General features: G+C 39.2%; 3 protein-coding genes across 6 annotated transcripts in view; 1 reads left to right on the top strand and 2 right to left on the bottom strand.

The window, feature by feature from the left end:
- Positions 1-9,194, top strand: part of LOC108628251 (rho GTPase-activating protein gacM) — a 48,375-nt gene that overhangs the window by 30,130 nt on the left and 9,051 nt on the right. For 2 of the 3 annotated variants that reach the window (XM_026816331.1, XM_018030024.2), the window contains exon 5: positions 8,627-8,940. The exons of the other annotated variant lie outside the window; for it this stretch is intronic. The gene's annotated coding sequence lies outside the window, so the exon portion shown is untranslated. Of the gene's footprint in view, positions 1-8,626; positions 8,941-9,194 lie in introns of those variants that run through there. 3 annotated transcript variants of the gene reach the window in all.
- On the bottom strand, positions 570-5,911 carry LOC108628229 (fatty acid synthase-like). 2 transcript variants are annotated; one of them, XM_026816326.1, is made up of 8 exons: positions 5,258-5,911; positions 4,949-5,190; positions 4,163-4,865; positions 3,235-4,066; positions 2,647-3,119; positions 2,304-2,558; positions 1,969-2,223; positions 570-1,892 (listed from the first exon to the last, which is right to left on the bottom strand). In XM_026816326.1, the coding sequence occupies exons 1-8, from the start codon at positions 5,855-5,857 to the stop codon at positions 1,701-1,703; spliced, it is 3,552 nt and encodes a 1,183-aa protein (XP_026672127.1). In that variant the 5' UTR covers positions 5,858-5,911; the 3' UTR covers positions 570-1,700. The 2 variants fall into 2 exon arrangements, with proteins under 2 accessions (XP_026672127.1, XP_026672126.1); XM_026816325.1 differs by having other exon boundaries at positions 3,235-4,865.
- Positions 5,896-9,194, bottom strand: part of LOC113464747 (fatty acid synthase-like) — an 8,881-nt gene continuing 5,582 nt past the window's right edge. The window contains exons 2-10 of the mRNA XM_026816344.1: positions 9,015-9,157; positions 8,432-8,933; positions 8,180-8,340; positions 7,785-8,102; positions 7,209-7,714; positions 6,867-7,138; positions 6,361-6,795; positions 6,053-6,288; positions 5,896-5,940 (exon numbers count right to left, since the gene is read on the bottom strand). Coding sequence (XP_026672145.1) covers positions 5,896-5,940; positions 6,053-6,288; positions 6,361-6,795; positions 6,867-7,138; positions 7,209-7,714; positions 7,785-8,102; positions 8,180-8,340; positions 8,432-8,933; positions 9,015-9,157 — 2,618 coding nt within the window. The remainder of the gene's footprint in view (positions 5,941-6,052; positions 6,289-6,360; positions 6,796-6,866; positions 7,139-7,208; positions 7,715-7,784; positions 8,103-8,179; positions 8,341-8,431; positions 8,934-9,014; positions 9,158-9,194) is intronic.

Here is a 9,194-nt window from a genome sequence, read left to right as displayed (position 1 = left end):
AACATATAATAAATAATAAACAATAAATATGACAATTTTGAAAATGTGCTATCATTTCGCCGACCCTATTTGACATATTTGGTTAATAATTTTAAAAACCAAGAAGAGACGTTTTATTTTCTTTATAAATATTATATTACTATCGGGTACTGTTTATATACCACTCGTCAAATTTCGGGGATTTTGACTGTATTCATTATAACTTAATGATAGCACATGTGTGCTATCTTTTTGTCCAGGTGTGTACAGGGAAAGCTATTATTTCGTTTCACAATTCAAAATAATTTTAATGCAGAATTCAATACTAATTATTGTTAGGAGCGAACCTAACAGGGTCCAGAGGAGAGGAGAAACGGGGTACGCAAAATAAATAAAAGATATTCCAATTTGGAATTAAAAATCAAAAATTTATTAAACCGATCACGAGGCGGTCGATTTCCCCAATCACCGTATAATACGAAGCAAATAAATAATTTGTGTTTCGTAGCGGGGAGTTCGCTCCCGAGTGTCCTTAGCCCGCAGAATTGCTCCCAACTAGTCAGCATCGATTGATTTAATCAAACAAAAAAAAAATAAAAAAAAAAGAATGGAACCAAATTAAATTCTATTCCTTAACGACTAAAGTGGACTGTATTTAAATTATCGAGAGTAAACTCTCGCTTCGAGTATTTCTCAACTAACCCGTAATCGGGTGAGGAGAGCCTCGGAAATTGCACTGATTCGTTACGCCGAAACAGAGACCACGGATCGCTCCTTGCTCGGTGCACACTCAGCTACTTCTGCTGGGTGTGGGAGCCCGTGTTGTAAGGCCGAATCTCCGACTGACCCTATACGATGGACAATCTCCTCACAAGCTACACCTCCTTATTCCACGGTGTACCTTACCAGGGAAACTCATCCGTCGTTTTTTCCGCGGTACACTACAGGTTACCGAGTGATTCAATATCAAACCTGCTGCAGGCCCTATATCAGGACGTGGTTTCTCGACCGGTAATCAGCCAAGAATATTTCGAGGATTACGGGACGATCGTGACTCAAATACGTTCTCAGAGTAACGTATTCTTGTTCCGACACAGGAATCAATGTTTAAATCAGGAACGGAAGATAATCTTCCGTTCATATCGGCCCTAGGAAAATTGAACGATGACCGTATGGAAACTAGCGGCAAGATCATCTCGTTAATCCCAGCGGAGGTACACCTTCGTTCAATTGAACTCGCCTGAGATCGACCTTTTCCGTACGATTATCGTCTGAAGCGATCGAAGGCCTAAGCTGACTAAAAGCAGAATGATAGCGAGGCTCGGTCGTTTTTTCTGCAGGGAAGCTAATTTTCCGCTAAGTGGCGTAGACGTCGAATATTTTCGCTCCCTTTCCCGCATATGTAATTCCGAGTAACCAACGCATATTTACGCATATTTCATATTCGAATTCTCGTTACACGAATTAATAAGTATGAACAAGGCCGAGCAATGCTCTTAAATCTTGTAAAAATCATTGATCTTCAAACAATTATAATTGAAGTTGCATTATTGTGGCATATACATATTGATGCATAAGGAATATACTGATGCTTTGTTATACGAGTTAGAAATTACAATACAAAGATACACGTATAATTATAGTAAAGGTGTATATTTTAATAACGTCTTTGTAAAAGAGTCTTCGCAATACACGTTTAGTTTCGACATTTTATCCTATTTCTACGATATTCCCATGAAATTGAAGTTCTCGCCTTTTAACTCTATATCAACATTTGGCAGATTTAGAGTTTCTTTGAATATGTCCTCATCCTCTATTGGGTCGCCATTAATAACAGCCACAACCTTTTTATTATCCAACATCGTTATGTGATTTCCTTCAATCTTGTGCACTGTTACTTTTCCATGCGTCAACTTAAAGAAAGAACATAGTTTTAATGTATGAAATCTCAGTGCAGTGATAAGTAAACATTAATTTAAAATCTGTTACCTTGCTGAGACCATAATCTGGATCCGGTAATTGTGTAGCTGGATTTGTTGGTACCAATAATGTAATAGGTGTACTAAGAGGTGACGTGGTAGACGGGTCATATTTGTCTAACAAACACAGACGTTTGAATATAAACGAAATAATTGCTTTCTGAACATCCGGAGAATAGATTTTATGTACTTCATCAGGCATGTGTTTGATTGTCACGTTTAATTTTTCGTCCCAATCATTGCAATTCAGCAATTCTAATTTACACTATAAAATATAATATTCGAGTAAATTAATTATTCACTTTCATGTATCAAGATCTTTTACTATTGTGGAAAGATTTTCACCTGCAAGAAAGTGGGTGATCTGACGACGCGCAACACGTCAGATAGAAATTTATTTTGATATTCGTGTTCTGAAGCAGCTACGAAGTGTTCAAACTTTATGGCTTTCATGTAATCGGGAGAACCATCTAATAATATAAGGTGCCCAACTAACGCACGAGCTTCCAGTTTCCTTATTAACTCTATAGCTACTAGTGATCCATATGAGTATCCCACAATCACAAAATCTCTGCGACCTTTGGTCCTTGCTAGAATGTGCTAAAAAATAACGGAAATTAAGAATTGTATTATTTATTACGATGGTAATGACAAAATGAAACAAATCATCTTTTCTTAGAAAACGTACAGGTATGAGGAGATCAGCCATGTCTTCTATAGATTCAACCGAATCGTTTATTCCTAGTTGTAGACAAGTAGCAGGTAATTTTAATTTCGGTGCTAAAGCAGTGAATATTTCAGCAGATCCTTCAATACCGGGTATAAGGAATACTTCGTTCTTTTCCTGACCACATTTAACAGGTAGTTGTACACAATACTGTCCATCTAATAGAGAAACATTTATGGTCCTCATCAGTATTTGCATGCCACCTAAATTTTCCGTCTTTTCAACTCTCTTCTTAGTTTGTTTCGTTTGCTTTTTGGTATCTGTGGTAGACATTGCCATAAGCTTGGCGAAATTCAGGGCTCTGATATCCTGCGGTGTCAGAAATAGTTCGAAATCTCTCTCTAAAGTTTGTTTTATTTCTACTAACATCATGGAGTCCATCCCTAGTTCAGCCAAAGAAGTAGTCTGGCTCACAGTTTTAAGATCCTTTATATCTAATGCGAAAGAATAATTTTTCTGATAAAATTGCGATATTGGATTAAATTTGCTTATACGATATGCAACCTTGAATAAATGGTTTTAAAATGGATGATTTCGAAGCATACTTACTCATTATATTCATCATCGCTTCAAGGACGGTGCTAACCTTACTGGCGCTCGGTCGTTTTTCAGCCACTACCATGCTAGCCACAATTGGTCTACTCTGACACATAAATTTATCGAATTCTTCCAAACACGAAGATATCCTTTGGGGCAATGTTCCACCAATTTCTAATTGCTGCCTATTTTCCAACATGTCAGCTGCAAGACCGACATCTCCAACAGCTCCCCACTGAATTGCCATGCCAGGAAGGCCTTCTTCTACTCTTCTTTCGCAAATTCTCTCCAACACGGCGTTTCCCATACCATAATTAGTTTGTCCAGCAGTTCCCCTTCCACACGACAGGGAAGAAAAGACTACGAAGTATCGAAGTTTTGGACAAGTTTTCCTTGAAACTTCGTCCAATTTCTTAGTGATTTTAGCCTTTGGTTTCATGCTCTCTTCAAACAATTTTACTGTTTGGTTTTCCATTAAACAATCTTTCAACACCGCTGCCAGATTGAAGATGCCATCGACAGGAGCCTGTTTCTCTGCTGATCGTAAAATGAATTCGCAATCGTCCGTTTTTGAAGCATCTACGCCGGAAATAATTTGAACCTTCACGCCATAGGATTTCCATACTTCTGTCCTCAGTCTCTGATACCCAGTTTTTATTCCATTTCTGGAAACCATTACTAAGTTCTTAGCACCACGTAAAACGAGCCAGTCTGCAACCTCAAGACCAAGTCCACCTAAACCACCAACAAGTACGTAACTTTTGCCTTTCATAGCGTTGAAACGAGGATAAGCAAGAACATGAGTATTTAGAGGAGTCTCTTCGTCTGCTATTTTAATTACAATCTGTAGAAGAAACAATAACAGTATTCGGTGAAGAACGGTCAAATCAGTTGATGTTAAAAATGACGTTAGGGAAAAATGAAGAATAAAAATAATTACCTTTCCAATATGCTTTCCTGCTGCCATGTACCTGAATGCTTCTTCCAACTGATCCTTCTGGAAGGTCTTCCGTACTATCGGCTTGATAGCTTTAGCCCTATCTTTCAATTGTTTATTAATAAAATTATACATTTCTTCTTGTAGAACAGGCGAAATACCGGCGATCATGCTATCCAGTAAAACTCCATGAAAACTTATTTCTTTCAAAAATATCTCCATTCCTAGTTTATTGTTAGCCGCCAAGTCGAATTTACCAATTTCTAAGAAACGGCCGCGGTAACCCAAGCATCTAACAGATGCTTGGAGTTTGTCTTCAGCTAAAGAATTTAAAACTACATCGACACCTTTTCCGTGCGTTTGTTTCATCACCATCTGTTCAAAACTAGTATCTCGAGAGTTTCCTATATGATCATCATCTATGCTGGGGAAGGTTTCCTTAATGAACTTGCGTTTTTCGGGCGTGCCCACTGTAGCGAAGACCTCGCAACCTTCTGCGAGGGCCACGTTGATCGCTGCCTGACCTACAGCACCACTTCCTGCATGGATCAGTACCTTTTCCCCTTTTTTTAATTTTCCGAAGTAGAAGAAAGCGTAGAGTACGGTGAAGTAGGCAGACGGAATTGTTGCTGCATCTTCGAGGGACCACTCATCTGGTACTGGCCACACATTTAATTTATCAGGAGTGACTAGATTCGATATAGCCCTGAATAACAAATTAATAGATGAGTTTAGTGAAATACAATTAAAAAAACAAAGCAAATTACAATTGTAAATAATTCATCTTACTTGCTATCTACAAAGCCCATTACTCGCCGACCATTGGAGTCGATGCCGCTGAATTCGAAGCCGATTAAGCAGTCTGTACTTTCTCTTTTCCTTGTAATGGCTTCTGGCATTAGTTTTCCCGTAGCTAGCATCACATCTCGAAAGTTCAAAGAAGCGTACACCACCTTCACGATATTATCGTACTTCGCATCAGGTTGTATTGGACCCTGCATCCACTGAATGGAACTCAAATCTCCTCTTACCTATAATATGATGTGTATAATCTTGGGAAGAAATATACGATTTTAGTCATAATACGTTCACACCCACTTTTAAGTTGACATATCCATTTGGAACTGGAACTGGCTTCACTTCCGGATATGGTACGTGTCTGTAAGTACCCCAAATTCTACCCGGTCTTAAAACATTATAACCAATGTTTATGTCCAGTTGTTCAGAGTAAAATGGATCGTTTAATGAAAACTTTGGTGCATTCTTATCTTGAATTATTACAGCCTTGACAATTTCACCATTAGGTTCTCTTCTCAAACATTTGACCATACCTAATAAACCATTCTCCATATCTCCTTCGGCAACTAGCACCAGTCTTGTTGTTTCATTAGTTTTTTTATCTTTCTCGTTCTTCATAATCATTTTCACCTTTTCAATCCAACTGAATTCATTATTGTTTACGTGCACTACCTCTGTTTTCTGAGGTGGCTTCTCTTCTTTCTTCAGAAGCAGTAAAGTCTGCTTATTGAGACTTTTCTCTAAAACGATGTTCAGCCCGCATGATTTAAGGAAAGGAAATGTATCTTTATTAATACCGCTCTCTTGAAGGAGAATAAATCCCTTATCTTCTGTTGCGTGTATTAGTTGTACTAGGATGTCTGGTTTTTTACTACTTAGAACATCACATGCAGCTGCCATGAAAGCACTCGCATCTTCCGGCAATTTATTGTCTTCAATTACCGTAACATTCTCAGGAAGTAATAATTCTTCTTTTCGACTCGCTTTTGCACACAGAATCAAATTTGGGCGAACCATTGGTAAATTACTTAGAACTTTCATGAAAATAGGGGTAAGAGTTTCTGCAATTGGAACCTTCTCTTCTTCATGAATTACTTCAAGAATCTTTGGAGTAGTTGTTATGTGACTTTCCAGTGCTAGTTGGGTGGATAATATTATCATTTCTTCTAAAGATGTTTGTGCATTATCTCGATTAGCGACGAACTTGTATTCTTCCAAAACTGGGTCTGCCATTGTTCTCCGCCGTTGAATACTATTAGCCTTTATCCCGCGCATTTCTATTCCTCCGGCTTTTACTACGTCATAATCTTTGTAAACAGCTACTGGTATTTCTATAATTAAAATTTTATTATCGTGTTTTATACTTATTTGTAAACGACATTTCCAAACATTGTATCACATACCATTGTCTTCTTCTGTAAAATAGCGAATCCTGTCATTGTGTCCTGTCACGTCTATCGTTATCCTACTTATGGCTGTTGGCACATATAAGGCTCTGGTATCCAGGCTCAGTATTTTCATTTGTAACATATTGTCCATAAATGCGGCCCAGTTTTTGTACCAGACAATACGTCCTCTAGTTCCTTTAGTAGATGCACTCTTCAGGCCACGGAATAGCCCCGTGTACTCGTAGCCACGAAGTTTCAATTCTGTGTATATATCCTTATGATTAAGAGATTCTATATCGTCAACTGGTGTCAAATATTTGACATCAATATTTTCTTTTGTGGGATTCGTCAATTCACGGATCTTCCCTGTTACGACTACCGTAGATTTTTCCGATATCTCGAATTTTCCGGAACCTGCAGTACCGCTAGAGCTTATTATTTCGAACCATTCTGCATATGATAAATGTGATGTATAAAGAAACACATGCCTCTGTGGATGATTATAGTTAATGGAACGCTACTATCCACGGATATAGTGGTTGCGCGTTCAAACCTTATATCCTCGAAAACCACTGATACTTCATCGTACAGTTTCCCTTGTAACATGCTGAGGGTTTCCCAAGCCATAATAAGATATCCAGTAGCTGGGATCAACGTTCTTCCATCGATCACATGATGCATTATGTACTCATAATTTTCATCTTTAAGCGCCACGTTAACCATCCTTTCGGCGGTAGTAATTTTCAGACGTTGTGTGTACGCTGGAACGAACCAATTTTCCGAGTGCTCCCACCTAAAGTGTAACGTTTGTGTTTGGTAGTGTTTTAAATTAGTTTCATAAATAATATGTCGTACATAATCACCTAATGTAGGGAGAGATCATGGGTGTACCACGACTAACTGGAAAATGTATGGCTGGATAAAGATTTGCCATTTGTGGTTGCAAACCAGCGTTGTATAATTTTCCAAATGCTTGCAAAATGTATTCTACGTTGTCTTTGTGCCCTCTTTGAGTTAACGGTACGTTTACTGTACTTTGATCTAGCGATCTTTTCAAGATCGCCTGTAGAAGACCATGGGGCGCGATTTCTATAGTTATCGCATCGGACGGGATCATTGTAGCGGTTTCCGCAAATAATACGGAGCTTAACAAGTTATTCGTGTGATACTCTGCGGAAGAGTATTTAGCGGCTTCTGTATACCATTGATTACGGGGTACAGAAGTGCTCACCCACTTGGAGCTTCTTAATTTTGGTTCGGGAATCACCTTTTTCAAATATGCTAATAATTTTGGTCCTGCCTGGGCAATGTAGCGACTATGATACGCGATGTTGCTACACGGCACTTCTCTCGCGAAAATTTTGTCAGCCTGAAACGATCATGAATTTTTAGAAGTGACTGTTGAAGACGGTGGGTAATGGCAGGGGTGTAGTACGAACCTGTAATTCTGCAACAAATTGCTTCATTGATTCAGCTGGTCCACTTATGGTAGAACTGTCAGGGCCATTGTGGCAGGCAACTTCTATATCAGGTGGACACAAGTCTTTTATTGTCTCGTATCCAAGACCAACTGCGGCCATAGAACCTCGAATCAATTTAGTTTCTATGGATGCTAAACCCCTAGAATATGCTGCGAGCACCATTTGTTCAGCCGTAAAGCATCCATCAGCGTATGCGCAACCGAGTTCTCCGACAGAATGCCCGATTATATTATCCGGTTCGATACCCACGGATGTTAACAGATCAACAAGACCGATCTGAAGGAATATTTTCAGTTCTAGTAGAATACGGCTAAGCATAATAGCAAATTTTACAGGCTTTATAAGTATTTTACTTGGACTGCGGCGATCCCAACGAACGAATTTAAGATATTATCGAAAGTCTTCTTATCCTTGTTAGTAAGAATATCAAAGATATCCACACCGTGCGGCTTCAACACTGCATCGCACTTTTGAATAGCCTTGTAGAAAATTGGGAACTTCATCAATGCCTCGCCTATTGGATTGTGAAACGAAATTAAAATTATATAAATCTCTTCCCTGCTGGTTGTCTGCGTAAGTGACATTAAATGTTTCCGTATATGTACCCATGCCAGGCCACTGGGATCCCATTCCAGAAAAGACAAACCAAATGGGCCTTTTCACGCCAGAATATTGTTCAATCTCTTTGACTGGTTTTTCTGATGGTTTGGAACTAAGGAGTGTATAGCCTCGGAACATGTATCCAGGTATGTCTTCGGCATGTACATCTTGTAAAAGTCGAATGTATTCTACGTCCACAGGTATACTTTCCAAGTGGCTGAGGAGGATGTCCACTGCTTCCTTTGTGCGACCAGACACTGCTACCAATCGAGGCAAATCATCAGAAGGTGCTCCATTGTTCACTTTCTCCTTCGTGAACGATTTCAGCAAAACGTGAACATTTGCGCCACCGAAACCGAACGAGTTTATCCCTACGTAGCCACCCTCCCATGGAGTTGGTTCCGTAACTACTTGAAGTTTTCCTTCCTCGAAACATTTCACACCGTTCGTTGGACTTGTAAAGTGCAAATTTGGTGGAATTAAACCGCTTTCCATCGCAATGATGACCTTGAAATTTTTTGCGATTATTAGTTCTTATTTGGAAGAAATAAATCATTTATCCTTTAAAACATCATATCATCAATGTACCTTAGCCACTGAACAGAGACCGCTAGCAGGTTCTGTATGACCCATATTCGATTTAACGGAACCAATCTTGAGGGGTGTACTTCTGCCCTGACAAAATACTTTATCGATCGCGTTTAGTTCTTCAGGATCGCCGACTCTAGTTCCTGTGCCGTGAGCCTCCATGAAGGCCAGATCGTTAGG

This window comes from Ceratina calcarata, unplaced genomic scaffold (genome assembly GCF_001652005.2).
Source record: "Ceratina calcarata isolate Rehan_Ccalc_2016 unplaced genomic scaffold, ASM165200v1 scaffold514.2, whole genome shotgun sequence".
Classification (NCBI taxonomy): domain Eukaryota; kingdom Metazoa; phylum Arthropoda; class Insecta; order Hymenoptera; family Apidae; genus Ceratina; species Ceratina calcarata.
This window is presented reverse-complemented; position numbering and strand designations above follow the sequence as displayed.

What these genes read in the sequence shown, in the direction of transcription:
- LOC108628229 (XM_026816325.1), bottom strand. Translation starts at nt 5,857, where the DNA reads ATGGCAGCTGCATGTGATGTTCTAAGTAGTAAAAAACCAGACATCCTA. An exon ending in AGCGATGATGAATATAATGA is followed by an intron (nt 3,120 to 3,234) that starts GTAAGTATGCTT and finishes CTTTCGCATTAG; the next exon opens with ATATAAAGGATCTTAAAACT. An exon ending in CAGATTATGGTCTCAGCAAG is followed by an intron (nt 1,893 to 1,968) that starts GTAACAGATTTT and finishes TCTTTCTTTAAG; the next exon opens with TTGACGCATGGAAAAGTAAC.